This window comes from Oryctolagus cuniculus, chromosome 7 (assembly GCF_964237555.1).
Source record: "Oryctolagus cuniculus chromosome 7, mOryCun1.1, whole genome shotgun sequence".
NCBI classification, from domain to species: Eukaryota; Metazoa; Chordata; class Mammalia; order Lagomorpha; family Leporidae; genus Oryctolagus; species Oryctolagus cuniculus.
In genome coordinates this window covers 63334988-63350915 of record NC_091438.1, presented here as the reverse complement: position 1 = coordinate 63350915, position 15928 = coordinate 63334988, and the positions used below count along the sequence as shown (strand labels likewise).

The window sequence follows — 15928 nt, the reverse complement described above, 5'->3', positions numbered from 1 at the left end:
CCGTCTAGGTAAGGCAGTGTGAGTCCCGCGCTGCCCTGATAACTGGGTGGAACAAAAAGTTGAGCAAAGTGGAGCTGTCGTCTTATTTGGGCGTGTCTACCTCAGGAAGGGAGGGAAAACCAGAGCACGGCGAGCGGAGACGCAGCCGTGGAGGAAACACAGAACGTGGGTGTGGTGAGCCGGCAAGGGTTGCCGGGACACCAAGGGAGCCGGGCCAGAGAGGTGAGGCCAGGAGTCTTCCGTAGGCGCGCGCCTGGCGACCCCGCAGGAAGTAGGAAGCGCGAGCGCACACTACAAGTCCCAGAAGCCCCAGTTTCCTGGAGCCCGCGTCCGACCGCGCAACGCCCGCCGGGAGCCGGCCGGAGCGGCCAAGATGTCGCAACCTAAGAAGAGAAAGCATGAGTCGGGGGGCGGCGGGGAAGGAGGGGAGGGAGCCGAGGAGGAAGATGGTGGAGCGCTGGAGGCTGGCGTGCCGCGACCCCGGAGGACTAAGCGGGAGCGGGACCAGCTGTACTACGAGTGCTACTCGGATGTGTCGGTCCACGAGGAGATGATCGCCGATCGCGTCCGCACGGACGCCTACCGCCTGGGGATCCTGCGGAACTGGGCAGCGCTGCGAGGCAAGACGGTGCTGGATGTGGGCGCGGGCACCGGCATTCTCAGCGTCTTCTGTGCCCAGGCCGGGGCTCGGCGCGTGTACGCGGTGGAGGCCAGCGCCATCTGGCAACAGGCCCGCGAGGTGGTGCGGCTCAACGGGCTGGAGGACCGGGTGCTCGTCCTGCCGGGGCCCGTGGAGACGGTGGAGCTGCCAGAGCAAGTGGATGCCATCGTAAGCGAATGGATGGGCTACGGACTCCTGCACGAGTCCATGCTGAGCTCCGTGCTGCACGCGCGGACCAAGTGGCTGAAGGAGGGCGGGCTTCTCCTGCCGGCCTCCGCCGAGCTCTTCGTAGCCCCCATCAGCGACCAGATGCTGGAATGGCGCCTGGGCTTCTGGAGCCAGGTGAAGCAGCACTATGGCGTGGACATGAGCTGCCTGGAGAGCTTCGCCACGCGCTGCCTCATGGGCCACTCGGAGATCGTGGTGCAGGGCCTGTCCGGCGAGGATGTGCTGGCCCGGCCGCAGCGCTTTGCTCAGCTTGAGCTGGCCCGCGCCGGCCTGGAGCAGGAGCTGGAGGCTGGCGTGGGCGGGCGCTTCCGCTGCAGCAGCTACGGTTCGGCGCCCCTGCACGGCTTTGCCATCTGGTTCCAGGTGACCTTTCCTGGAGGGGACTCGGAGAAACCCCTGGTGCTGTCCACCTCGCCTTTTCACCCGGCCACACACTGGAAGCAGGCGCTCCTCTACTTGAACGAGCCGGTGCCAGTGGAGCAAGACACGGACATTTCTGGAGAGATCACTCTGCTGCCCTCCCGGGACAACCCCCGCCGCCTGCGCGTGCTGCTGCGCTACAAAGTGGGGGACCAGGAGGAAAAGACCAAAGACTTTGCCATGGAGGACTGAGCGCCGCGTTTTCTCCCAGCGACCTCCCAAGGCGGCCTGACCTGAGTGGGAGAGGTGTAGGGAGGTTGGAGGAGAAAGGGCGATCCCACGTGCAAGTAGGGGGCAAAGTCTGCTCCCTTTTCCCTCAGGGCTGCTGGGGCAGGAACCTGACTTCAGTCTCCGTTTGAGGAGATTTCTTCTAACTGTGTTCCTTTTTTTTTTTTCTACAAAGTGGTCCCCTCCCCACCCTTCAACCAAGAGATACACCATGCTTGTTAATGGGCGTTTAAGCCTCAAAAGCATGTGGTACCGAGCATTTGGGTTTCCATTTCTTTTGTTTCACAGGAAAAGCAAATACACGAATGAAACGGCAGTTTATGAAGGGTCCATGCACACGCCTGACACCTCACAGAAAGGTGAAAAAGTTTAGTGAAACTTTCATTGTCACTTTAATATCTCTAGAGCCATATTTCTGTCTCTGAATTCCCCCTTTTCCTGGGTGCCTCTAGGCTATGATCCTTGTTCCTCATTATTTTTTTAAATAAACGACTACTGGTAATGAAGAAAAGATGAGGAAGCTGTTTAAATGGCCCTCTTCTCATTATTCTTATTACTTCCATGGGGTGCTGAAGTTGATGAACACATTAGTCCATTAAATAAAATGGACTTTATGTAATTTTATAGCAGGTATAAGACATTGAGAAGGTCTATTTAGTTTAAAAGGATCTGAAACCAGCCAAATAGTATTGATTTTTAAAGTTTTTGTCTTCACTGTTAAGACAACCAAAACTGTTTCATGTATGTTCCAAAATATTTGTGTAATTCCTGTGAAACCTGCTGACAGAGGAGCTTTCTGAATCTAACCCAGTACTTATTACCATAGTAAATGATTTAGTTCACTAAATCAAGGAAAATATTTTTCCTGCTAGAAAAGTGCACTCATTCTCATTGAAACTTTCTCATGTAGAAGGAGCATGTGATTTGGCCTACTTTCATCTAGTGAAATTGACTTCTTTAGTTTTTGTTCTTCTTTTTAGCTCAGCCAAATGTGAAAGTTGTGAATTTGGGAAAATCACTTGTAATGAAGTGTGAGTCATGTTATCAGATTTACTTCACTGATGTTTCCCTCCTTATCCTTGTGGCAAATAAAACAACATTCGCACTATTTTTATAGATGAAGTAAGTGTTCTGTACTGAGTTATAATGCTTTCGCCTTATTGATGCTGTCAGTTCTTAAGAAATGTGTTACAACCCCTGCAGCATACAGCTTCAGGGCAGTTGACTACGCTTAATATTTGGGTTTTGCCATACTAACAGCTTTTATATGCTAATAGAAAACAAGTGTGAAAAATTGGTGATCTTAAGTTCTACAACATTTTCTTTATTGTAATTTTGCTCTTTTGTTCATTGCATATTAAAATACTTAAATAATATAACTAATTTGCTAAAATTTTGTTGTGTTGAATGAGACTTTCTTTGACAAAATTTTCAATTTTATAATAGCAAGCAGTGCAGTTATAATTGTCATCATTTTGATGATTGGATAGTTACCATCATGTATAAATGCTGGTCTTAGGAAGACTTGTTTTAACCTGGAGGTAAAAGTAGTTCTGTTTTGGAATCATAGATATTATAAATCAGACATCCATTAAAACTTTAATATGTGTGTGATTTTACTACATTTCTGGTGGATTTATTTGTTGTTTAACTCGATGCAGCAATCCCATTATATGGCAAGTGAAAACATTCTTCCAAATTCTGATTTTTTGTGTATTTTATAAATAAAAGTGATATAGAATTCTCATTACCTATCTAAGCACACAAAGGGATCCCATTTACAATTTGGGCAACTATCAAGTAAAGGGTGGATATTTCATAATTAAGCAAAATCAGCTTCAAAAGTCTTGTTATTCCTTCCCCCCCAAAAAATAAATTAGCATAAAGCTACTGAAGCAATTGCTCAAGAGAACATAGCTATTAAGAGCTTAGACAGTATGCCTTCATCCAGGCTCCACCCCTCTTAACTGTGACATTGGGCAAAATACGTAGTTTTTGCCTCAAAGCTCTCATGCAAGATGAGAGTTGCAATAATACCTGCTGAACAAAAATGTAAGAAACAGTGAGTTAGCACTTGTGACCACGTAGTGCTTGGTACACAGTAAGAGCTCAATAATTTATTGTAATTGCAGGAAAGTCACACAAACCTGAAGCAGTTGGATCCATGTAAAATGTCCTTCAGAAAAAATATTCAACATTTTGATTTTCTTACAGGTATTTGACAGCATCTGCATGGCAGTACATGAAGAGCAATGTATAACACTGGGATCCTGGATGATCCAAAAGAAACGCAAGACCTTGGGAGTTAGGAAACTCCTAGAAGATTGAAAGTATGTGTCCAATCTGTCTATAAGGACTGGTACAGATTACTTGGAGCCATTAGGGGCACAGGTAAGAACTGCCAGACCTAAAGAAGAGAACATGCATGAGAAGGTTCTACCTGCCTCCTCAAACAGCCTTCTACTTATTTAACTGAATTTTCAAATGCTTTCATTAATTTATTTCATCAGTGGAAGTTTTTTTGTGTATAAACATAACAGTCATTTTAGGAATATAAACCAATAAAATGGTTTCTGCTTTCAAGTAAGTGTGTTCATAAGACAAAGTAATTAAGATGATGGGCTAAATGCTGGAGTGGTCTTGGTATTAGAAAGTTGCAGGTAGGCCAGCGCTGCAGCTCAGTGGGCTAATCCTTCGCCTGTGGCACCGGCACACTGGGTTCTGTCCTGGTTGCCCCTCTTCTAGGCCAGCTCTCTGCTGTGGCCTCAGAGTACAGTGGAGGATGGCCCAGGTGCTTGGGCCCTGCACCCCATGGGAGACCAGGAGAAGCACCTGGCTCCTGGCTTCGGATCAGTGCAGTGCACCAGCCACGGCGGCCATTAGAGGGTGAACCAATGGCAAAGGAAGGCCTTTCTCTCTGTTTCTCTCTCTCACTGTCCACTCTGCCTGTCAAAAAATAAAAAAGGAAAAACAAAAAAAAGAAAGTTGCAGGTAATTATCTTCACTTTACATACTAGCAAAAAAGGCTTACACAGATTTTGAAGGGTGTTGAATTGAAGGGTATTGAATCTTCCTGAGGTTACATGACCAGTTCTTAGCAACTGAATCTTGAACACAAGTCTACTTCCTAACCTCAATCAAAAATCCACCTTTTCATCATATTAATCCTGAATGCTTTAATTAAAGACAGAAAAATGTAAACCTCTTGAATGGGTGACAGTTTTCATTATTTGATCAATGAAGGAATGGGGAAAAGCCTCAGAATAAGGAAGCTTTGTTAGAGATCTATCTTTCATGGGCCTCAAAGACCCAACTTCAGTATATAGGATCTCAAGGTTGAGAAACAACTGATTGTCCATTTTCTTAACTGTGTATCAAATGTGGCACTCCTTCACAGGTCCCCAGAAAACAATCCTCAATTCAGTAGCAAAGATGAATGAATTCCATGCCACCTGGCCATAGGTACTTGGTGTCAGAGAGCAGAGGCAACCCATGAGGCTAGAGGGACACTGAAAATGGGCAGGAGTTAAGAAAGGCAAATGTGAAAGGCACTTGAAGCAAACAAAACTGCTTAACAGTTTACGTATGGATGGTCCTGTTAGCATACTCATATTCATACTATCCAGTTCTTAGGACAAATGAATCCAGAAACACTGATTCCTTCCACATGTATATCTTTGTATTCATTAGTTCATTCCATGGCTTAATAACAACAGTATTTAGGTTCTGTGATAAAATATATCCTACCTAAAAAGAACTAGGATGCAATAGGGCAAATGAAAATGCCCACATCAATAATTTGCATACCTCCTTCATCCTGGAAAACCAACCCAACTAAATTGTAATCTCTTGAAAAAGGTCGAGAAGCCAACCCTCTTATGGTTAAAACTTCCTCCAAGTGCAAAATTATAACTTATCATATAGATTATGAAATCCTCAGGAAAAATCCCTCTATATTAGTACCAAGACCACATCTGTATTCTTTAAGTGTCTGATTTATTTCAGAGAATAGACACAGTATATTGGATAGATGACTTCTCAGATTGGCTACTAGAACACTGAACTGAATTTATATGTCCCTGTGCTTTTATTGTAGTTTTATATCTGACTCTATTTCCATACCCCAATTATTTTGATTTATCTTCTCAAGTGTAATAAATATTAACATGTTTTATTGGAATGTGTATACCTTTTTCTGTTCTAATTCTTTTTGGCATTAAAATATTTTCCTACTTTCTGTAATCTCTGCAGAAGCTCTGAAGGTGAGGAGGTTAGAGAACAGGCTAGAGGACTCAGACTTGTCCTCTCTATTCATTACAAAATGTTCATTTGGATGGATAGCTGGTTTGATCCGATCCTTTTGGCCAACTTCACAGCATTTTACATTTTAAAAAATCAGGTTTCCTGAATATGTGCAAACTCAGACCTGGAGACATTCTACAAGTCCTTGAATGTCCCATAGCCCTTTCTAATCATAGAAGGACCTTGATTAAATCTTTTTATTTTTAATTTTTTTTAAGGAATACAAATTTCAAAAGTACAACTTTAGGAACACAGCATTAAGGAGATTGGTAGTTTTTTTGTTTTTGTTTTTGTTTTTTGTTTAAGATTTGTTTGGGCTGGTGCGGCGGCTCAATAGGCTAATCCTCCACCTGCGGCGCCGGCACACCGGGTTCTAGTCGTGGTCGGGGCACTGGATTCTGTCCCGGTTGCCCCTCTTCCAGGCCAGCTCTGCTGTGGCCCAGGAGTGCAGTGGAGGATGGCCCAAGTCCTTGGGCCCTGCACCCGCATGGGAGACCAGGAAAAAGCACCTGGCTCCTGGCTTCGGATCAGGGCGATGCGCCGGCCGCAGCACGCCAGCCGCAGCAGCCATTGGAGGGTGAACCAATGGCAAAAGGAAGACCTTTCTCTCTCTCTCTCACTGTCCACTCTGCCTGTCCAAAAAAAAAAAAAAAAAAATTTATTTGTTTGTTTGAAAGGTAGAGTTACAGAAGGCAGAGGCAGAGAGAAGTCTTCTGTCCCCTCACTGTTTCCCTTCTCAAATGGCTGAAATGGCCAGGGCTGGGCCAGGCCGAAGTCAGGAGCCAGGAGCTTCATCTGTATTTCCCACATGGGTGCAGCTGCCCAAGCACTTGGGCCATCTTCCACTGCTTTCCCAGTGCATTAGCAGGAAGTTGGATAGGAAGTGGAGCAGCCAGGACTCAAACTGGCGCTCATGTGGCAGGCCAGCACTGCAGATGGCAGCTTAACCTGCTGTGCCACAGTACTGCGCCAAGAGTAGATTTCTAAACTTTTTCGAAGAATGTGTCAAAGTGTTAAGGGACGTGATGTAATTGGACTGCATCTCAAAATATCACAAATGTTTGTAGGGAAAGACATTTGAAGCAAAGCATCTTGGACTCAGTTAAACAATAGGAAGATTTTGATAAAAATTAAGGCGTTATGACTAGTAACATTTGAATCTTGCTCCCTTGGAACTTTTGACAATAAAGTATATTTTTATAGGACTGATAAAGATTTCAGTTGATTGAGTAGCTTTAAATACTTAGACACAGGAGGGTGGGGGTGAGGGTCGGGGAGGAGTCATCCTTCTCTTTCTTTCCAGACTGAGCCCTGCAAGAGCAGAAAAAGGAAGGACAAAAAAAAGGTGCGATGGAAGGAAATCTTCCCCAAACTTTTAAAAAATACTTTAAAAGTATAATGTGATATATGCGTTTGTGAGAAACACCTTCACATTGTGCAAAATTGCTCACTAAACATGCTTAAGAGAAAAATAGATTTAGTGGACCATCAAACTCTAAGTAACTTTGTAACTAAGAGTACTAACAAAACAATACCAATTCTTATAAAACAGCAGCAGTTAAAGACAAATTACTTATAAACACCACAGTAAATATAAGTGAAGATTGTTTAATGGGAGGAAATTGGGAAGACTTACACAAACTGATGGAACAAGGACATAAGGCTTAGCCATTCTCTCTCATTGCCCAAAAGAGATAAACTTTGGGATATATTCCTTGCCCTTGAAATTCAATTGGGTCTCACACCCTATTGCCTTCATACCCCACCCTTCATTATTTTCCAGGTTCCCAAGGCCTCGCCCAGTTCTTGGAATTCCCCTCTGCCTTCTACCCCCTACCCCCACCCCTAGCCCTAGCCCTCCTTAAAATGGCCCAGCCCTGGGCCAGTGCCGCGACTCACTAGGCTAATCCTCTGCCTGCGGCACCGGCACCCCAGGTTCTAGTCCCGGTTGGGGTGCTGGATTCTGTCCCGGTTGCACCTCTTCCAGTCCAGTTCTCTCCCGTGGCCTGGGAAGGCAGTGGAGGATGGCCCAAGTCCTTGGGCCCTGCACCCGCATGGGAGACCAGGAGGAAGCACCTGGCTCCTGGCTTCGGAAGGAAGACCTTTCTCTCTCTCTCTCTCCCCCCGTCTAACTCTGCCTGTCAAAAAAAAAAAAAAGGCCCAGACCCTGGGGGTCGGGCCTTCTGCCACGTACTCCATCTTGTATACACAGGCAGTTGGTCACCTACCTCTGCAGATTTATTTTCTCTGAATAAATTCGGTCAGGCTGTATAAACTCTTTTTCTAACATTTTGATGTCCTGTGTGAGGAGGCAACTCTTTTCCTAACACAAACAAAATTCACAAATATGGGAAAGAAGGAAGACTAAACAGTTCTAAGAGGGAATGTGGCCAAAAATTGTAGGGTGCAATACATTCCGCTTTGGCTTGCTGTGTTCAGCTGCTCAGTAAGCTTTGTGTTCAGTGGTTGTTACATGGTGGTGCTGAATATCAATGATGAGCATGATCACATATGAATCAACCAACTTCCATGTTGTGTATCAACAGCATTCCTCTACTCAGCAACTGAATTGGAGTTCATTCCTTTCTACAGAGATATGCATTGTATCATCACATTGTGTCCTTTGTCCAATTTCCAGAAAATAAAAGTAATTGAAAACGCCATAGAATTTACAGATCTCTTTCTTTCCCTGCAAATTTTGTTGAAGAGAAATGCATGGAGGAGTTTATTATTTTAATCACCAGGGAAGTCAATAGGAAGAGAAGGATGCAAATCCTGACCCAGGTAGAGTGGACAGAGCAGCTGAGTGCAGCAACCTGAGTTTAGGAGATTGTTGGCTAGAGTAAGGCCAGTAGCTATTTTTGTACAAGCCAGGAGATAGCATAGAGACAGCCTGGGGCCATAGAAACCTGATTAGTGAGAGAGGCACTTAAATGAAGATTAGGATCCCCATGCATTCTACCTACTACTTCCTGAGGGTAAGTTTTTTTCTTAACTCACGGGCTTACAAAACTTACTTTTTTTTTTAAGATTTATTTTTATTTACTTGAAAGACAGAAAGAGAGGGAGGAACAGAGAGACCATCTACTGTTTCACTCCTCAAATACCTGCAACAGCCAGGGCTGCCTGGGGCCTGGCAGAAGAGAGCAGAATGAAGCCAAGAGCCAGAACTCCATCTGTCTTTCTAGTGGGTGGCAGTGACAGAAGTTACTTGAGTCTCATCATCTTCTGACTTCCCAGGGGCATTAGCAGGAATGTGGATCAGAAGTGAAGAAGCCAACAAGGAACCATATGAATGCATGCATCCCAAGTGGCAGCCTAACCAGCTATACCACAATACCAGTCTCTGAGTATTTTCACTTATTATAAACTTAAATTGATATTTGACCTTCTTTTAGCTTAATTTCTGAAACTACTCAAGAACTCTTTTATGTAAGATCTGTTAAATCTCAGACTTGTGAACAAAACCTCCAAATCCCCATTATTTCAAGCTGTGTGTGCAATTGAGTAATGGGTAGCATAGAGTACCATGAGTAGGCCTTTCTTTAAAAAATGCAGCTTTGCCTTTTAGAAAGGTATTTATTATGCAGAATAATATAATCATAGTATATAATTATAAAATTAGATTATAAGAACGAAATAGGGGTTTTGAATTTTAAGTTATGTATAATGATAGAGAAAGGATTAAGATCCATAGATGATTAAGTTTTTTATTTTATGTGTTCATGGAGATGAGATTTTTTTACCTGGAATTTTCATAAAAATAGAAAACTTTTTTTTAAAAACTTTATGTATTTGAAAGGCAGAGAGACAAGGACAGAAAGACAAGACAGAGATCTCCCATCCTCTGGGTCACTCCGCAAATGCCTACAACAATCAGCTGAGCCAGGCCAAAGACAGAAACTAGGAATTCAGTCCAGGTCTCCCATGTGGGTTACAGGAACCCAAGTGCTTGAGCCATCACCTCCTGACTCCGAGGATGCTCCCTAGCAGGAAGCTGGAATTAGGAGCAGAACTGGAACTTCAACCTGTGCACTCCAATATGAAATGTGGAAATCCCAAGAGGTAGCTTAACCACTAAGCCAAATCCCTGCCCCAGAATATTTAGCATATGTTTCTTAACTTGAGAGAAACAATTTTATGAGTAATATTAATATATCACATATTTGTAAAAATTGCATAAATATTTGTAAGTATGTAGTGAAAAGATACACGGAACTATGGAACATAAGGGATTATTTTTCCTTCTAAACATTTTGTTAACATCTGTACTTTATTAATGCAGCTTTTAAAAGATTAATGAAATGGGCATAAACAAAACAGAGGTGTCTGCAACTATTTCAGAATGTTATGGAATCTGGGAAAGAATATTTCTGTCTACAGCCACATCCTGTAGGTGCATCGCTTACATTCCTTTGTATCCTTCACCATCTTTTCCTTGTCTCTGCTTTAGCTCTGAACTCTGTCCACACTGCACTGGGAACCTTTGTTGGGGAGCTGTCCTTAGGCTTTGGAACCTGCAATATTGCACCCACATAAAGAGCCAAGAAAAGCCTGGAAATTTGTATTTCTCCGGAGGCAGTCATTAACTTATGACTGAGGAGTGAGAAGCTAGGAATGTTCTCTATCCTTGTTCCTCAGTGAGATTCTGAGATATAATGTCTTGTCCCCAAAACAGCTCTGTGCGAGTGAGCGTTTGAGGGACTTTGATGTCACATTCTAGCCTGGCCTCCTTCCCTTCCTAGTCCCACTTCCTAATTGCCCATTCTGCTCATTTTCTGGAAATACTTTTTGATAAACATTTTTAAGTGTTTTATTATCGGTCGTAGGAATCCTGACTTAGGACCGTGACCAGTGGATTTTAAGTGCCTGTGGATCTCACTAACTCTTGAGACCCAACAGCATGGGTAGGCTATCTTGTGTAGAAGTTTAAGTGCTCAGATCTTGTAGGGTGGGTCCCAGGCTGTGTCACTTAGTCACTTAAGGCCTTCAGAAATTCACCAAACTTGTTCATGCCTTAGTTTGCTCATCTGTGAAACAGGATTGAACATAAAACTACTTCACAGAGCTACTTCAAGGAGGAAATAAGGTACCATATATCTAACAAATGTTGGTCATTCAATAGTTTTAAAACTTAACCAAGACACTTTAAGAATCAGGAAAGCTCATCCCTGTGCAGGCTATGGCACACTGGATAGAAGGAGGCATTTCCCTTCAATGAGAATGTATAATAGATTTGGACTCTTCTTTAGGATGAAAGCCACTTTTACAGAATCTTGTTTTATTATGTATAACTGATGTGAAGTAAACTAAATGAATCCATCACTGATTTTAATGGAACTTTATATGGTTTGATTAATATACTATTATTGCATAAAAACATCCTACATGCTGAGCAGTAATGGTTACATTAAATATCATTTGGTATAAAGTTTCAGCATATGCTATTTTTATAATATATTCCTATGAGTGTATTATCATCTGGCACAAAATACGTCATTATTAATGGATCAAAAAGTGAAAAATTATATCCCATTAACAGCCATATCACATCTTTTAGCACTGAATAATATATCATCTTAATGTCTTAAATAACATCACTATTTATGGCGATGGTGCAAAAACCACATCCTTTATTGGTCTAGTTTTACTTTTAAGAACTTTTCATTCTTTAAAATCATTCTATCCCCTATCTGTATAAGGACCTGCCATTCAGAAGCTTTATCATAACACTTTCCTTGGACCCAGTGCTAGGGAATTAATTTATATGTGTACTTTGCATATAAAAATGCCTAGACTCTATAAAATCCCTTTGGTTGGGATTTCAAGCAAAACTAGCTGGTATTTAATTCTATTTGTTAAAAACAGCACATTTCCTAGTGGTTTCTAATTTTGTTTCATACTAAAATCCCCTTGTTGTAATTGCTATCATTCTCTCCTTGTTTTCCTCTAATTATTCTGACAAGAGAAAATTCTCAATTAATCAGGGACTATATATTTAATCTGTGGACTTTCCAAATCCTCTTTAAAATTCTATCTTTTGCTGCACATTTTTAACCATTTAAATGTTTCCTATTCTTATAATTTCAGTAAATATAAACAATGCTAGAATGTGAAGTGGTAAAATTTGACTAGTTCAGGAAACTGGGATTCAGTGTCAGACATGTCTGAGCAGAGAGCAAGAGGCTGTATCTGTGAGGTCTTCCAGTTGAGCCACCGCTATTGTCCTTACATTGAAATATTTGTCATGTGAGGCAGGTATTTAAAAGAGTCATTAAGATGCTTCTTGGGACACCCGCATTGCATATAGGAGCTCCTGGGTTCACAGAGTGCCTGGGTTCAAGTCCTAGCTCTGTTCCCAATTCCATCTTCCTGCTAATGTGCCCACTGTGAAGGCAGGTAATAGCTTAAGTAGTTGGGTCCTTTGCCATCCATGTGGGAGACATGGATTGAGTTCCTGGCTTCTAGGTTAAGCCTAGCCCAACCCCAGCTGTTACAGGCATTTGAGGAGTGAATCAGTAGATGGAAAATTCCTGTTTCTCTCTCTTTCCCTGTCTCCTCCCTCCCCAACCTCCCATTCTGTCTTGTTGAGTCAAGAGATGGAAGATCTGTCTTCTCTTTCAGGGTCTCTATGACTTTCAAATCAAATAATTATTGAAAATAAATAAATATTGCAACAAGTCAATGCATGAGTACTTAATAAAATTTGTGGGAAAATGGAATTAGAGTATGAGTTATTATGGCACAAAAAATTTTTGTAGCCCATGTATAGATTTTACATAGTACACATTTTACAAAAATTAGGGCCACCAAAATAAGCTCACACTTTGTTTTAAAAAATTATATAGTTAAAAAATATGTTTGAAAGGCAAAGAGGCAGAGAGACAAAGAGCTCTTCTCACTTGGTTCATTCCCCAAATGCTCATAATAGGCCTCCATTCCCTCCCAGTATCCTCACCTAATCCCACTCTCACCTGTGCACTGAGTCAAAGTAAAGGTGGGAGCTGAGAACTCAATCCAGGTCTCCCTTATGGATGACAGGGACCCAACTCACCTGCTGATTCCTAGGACTTGCATTAGCAGGAAGCTAAAATCATGACAGAAGCCAAAACTCAAACTCAGGCACTCGCATATGGGACACAGGTGTCGTAACATCTAGGCCAAATGCTGCCCCAAGCTTATACTTTAATTCCAGTTTTCCACAAGGTTTTTCAATTATTCATTACATGTGCGTATAATTTATTCTTGCTTATAGCAAGACAAAAACATGTATGCAACCAATGTTCTAGTGATAAGACAATCATTTACAATTCTTGTCACTACTTATCCTTCTCTTTCTGTTCTTTCCCTAGGTGGAGTTCATCCAGTTCCATTACTTTAAATAGTGTAAGATCCACACGCTGCTGACTCCCACATTTATATTTTCCTGTCAGTTCCACTCTATTCCAGATTCAAATATAATATTGCTTAATTGCTGTCCCATGTTGGACATAATAGACACCTCAAATCCAATATAACCACAATAAATATATATAATTTATATAAATGTATGTTATATAAATATAAATGTATATAAAGTTGCATATATATAATTTTCCATACATATCTGTCTCTAAAGAGCATATTTCTATTTGTTTTGAACTTTATAAAAATTACTTTGTAAGGATTGGCATTGTATTATAGCTGGTAAACTGCTGCCTGCAACACTAGCATCCCATACTTCACCGGTTCAAGACCTAGCTGCTCCACGTCCAAGCCAGGTGGGTGACCTAGAAGACGTTCCTGACTCCTAGCTGCAGCCTGGCCCAGCCCTGGCTGTTGTGGCCATGTAGGGAGTAAACCAGCAGATGGAAGATCTCTATCTCTCTCCGTCTCTTCTTCTCTCTGAGTAACACTGACTTTAAAATAAATAAATCTCAGGGCCAGCTCTGTGGCATAGCAGTTAAAGGCCTGCCCTGCAGTGCCGGCATCCCATTTGGGCACCCATTCGAGTCCCAGCTGCTCCACTTCTGATCCAGCTCTCTGCTATAGCCTGGGAAAGCAGTGGAAGATGGCCCAAATCCTTGGGCCACTGCACCCACATAGGAGACCCAGAAGAATCTCCTGGCTCCTGGCTTCAGATCAGCACAGCTCTGGCCATTGTGGCCATCTGGGGAGTGAACCAGTGGATGGAAGACCTCTCTCTCTCTCTCTCTCTGCTTCTGCCTCTATGTAACTCTGCCTTTCAAATTAAATAAATAAATCTTTTTAAATAAATAAACCTCAAAAAATTACCTCATTATGTCTTCTATGACTGTTATTTACTTAATTATCACATCACATTTTCCAAATATTATCACCTGAAATTATTTTGTTCATTTCTTCTGTATTGAATTTATTCAAATAAAATCTACAGTTTATGGAAAACAGTCCTTTTTTATGCACTGAGGAACTTAATTTTAACATTTTAAAGATTTATGTATTTGAAAGGCAGAGTAAGAGAGAGAAGGAAAGACACCGAGAAAGATCTTCCATCCAACTTGTTCACTCCACAGATAGCCACAATGACTGGGGCTGGGCCAGGCCAAAGCCAGGAACCAGAAGTTTCTTGCAAGCCTCCCACATGGGTGCAGGGGCTGAAGTACTTAGGCCATCTTCCACTGCTTTCCAAGGCACATCAGCAAGGAGCTAGATTGGAAGAGGAGCAGCTGGGATGAGAACTGGTGACCATATGAGATGCTGATATCACAGGCAGTGGCTTAACCTGCTACAGCGCTGGCCCTGAAATAAATTAATTTAAAATGTACAATACTGTTTGTGTGTTTGAAAGGCAGAGTTAGAGGAGAGAAAGATCTTCCATCCACTGGTTCACACCCCAAAAGGCTGCAATAGCTGGGACTACACCAGGCAGGAGTCAAGATCCAGGAGTTTCTTCTCGGTCTCCAACAGGGGCGCAGTGGCCCAAGCACTTGGATTCTCTTCTGCTGCTTTCCCAGGCACATTAGCAAGGAGCTGGATCAGAAGTGGACAGCCAGGACATGAACTGGCGCTCATATGGGATGCAGGCACCATGGGCAGAGGCTTAGCCCGCTACACCTCAGCGCCGGCCCCTAAAATATGGTCTTGTATTCTTGTATACTCCATATCTCTACAATAGATTTTCCTAAGTATTTGCTTATCTTCAATTTTAGTAATTTTAGTAATTGCTGGCAGATTGTGTCCTACAAGTCTCCTACAATTATCCCACCCATGATACACAGTGGGACTGTTTGCTAATACCTTCCCTCATATGAACTTTATTGATCTTATTTTGGTTAATCTTTTGGATAAAAATGATAGCTTCTTGTTTTAATTTTCATTACCCTAACTCCTACTGAGTTGAGCGTCTTTTCTAAAATGTGAATGCATTAACCTTTTATATTTCCTTTTCTGTGATTTTACTGCTTAATTTATACATCTTTCTATTGGATTTAATATTTATTTTTATTTATTTGAAAGAGTTACAGAGCGAGGTAGAGACAGAGAGAAGTCTTCCAACCACTGGCTCACTCCTCAATTGGCCGCAATGGCCAGATCTGTGCTGACCTGAAGCCAGGAACCAGGAGCTTCTTCCGGATCTCCCACATGAGTGCAGGGGCCCAAGGACTTGGGCCATCTTCCACTTCTTTCCCAGGCCATAGCAGAAAGCTGATTTGGAAGAGGAGCAGCCGGGACCAGAACCGGCGCCCATATGGGATGCCGGCACTTCAGGCCGGGGCTTTAACCAACTGCGCCACAGCACTTGCCCCTTTCTATTGGATTTTATGAGCATGGGGTGGGGGCACAGGAGCTCTTATGTTTATCAGGAGTAGATATCTTATAGGCTATAATATTTTAAATTTGTTACTTCACTGATCTTTGGTGTTTTCAATTTTTTAAAATATATATATTTTTTTTTGACAGGCAGAGTGGACAGTGATAGAGAGAGACAGAGAGAAAGGTCTTCTTTCCGTTGGTTCACCCCTCAAATGGCCGCTACGGCCGGTGCTGCGCCGATCTGAAGCCAGGAGCCAGGTGCTACCTCCTGGTCTCCCATGCGGGTACAGGGGCCAAGCACTTGGGCCATCCTCC

At 42.7% G+C, this 15928-nt stretch overlaps 1 protein-coding gene and 1 non-coding gene across 2 annotated transcripts; both read left to right on the top strand.

Annotated features, from left to right (window-relative positions):
- Positions 1-285: 285 nt before the first annotated feature.
- On the top strand, positions 286-2930 carry PRMT6 (protein arginine methyltransferase 6). The gene has a single exon (XM_051856225.2). The coding sequence runs from the start codon at positions 374-376 to the stop codon at positions 1499-1501; it is 1128 nt and encodes a 375-aa protein (XP_051712185.1). The 5' UTR covers positions 286-373; the 3' UTR covers positions 1502-2930.
- Positions 2931-3751: 821 nt separating this feature from the next.
- Positions 3752-14114, top strand: LOC100346377 (uncharacterized). The gene is made up of 2 exons (XR_011390127.1): positions 3752-3928; positions 13192-14114. It is a non-coding gene; the product is annotated as an uncharacterized protein (transcript).
- Positions 14115-15928: the final 1814 nt, after the last annotated feature.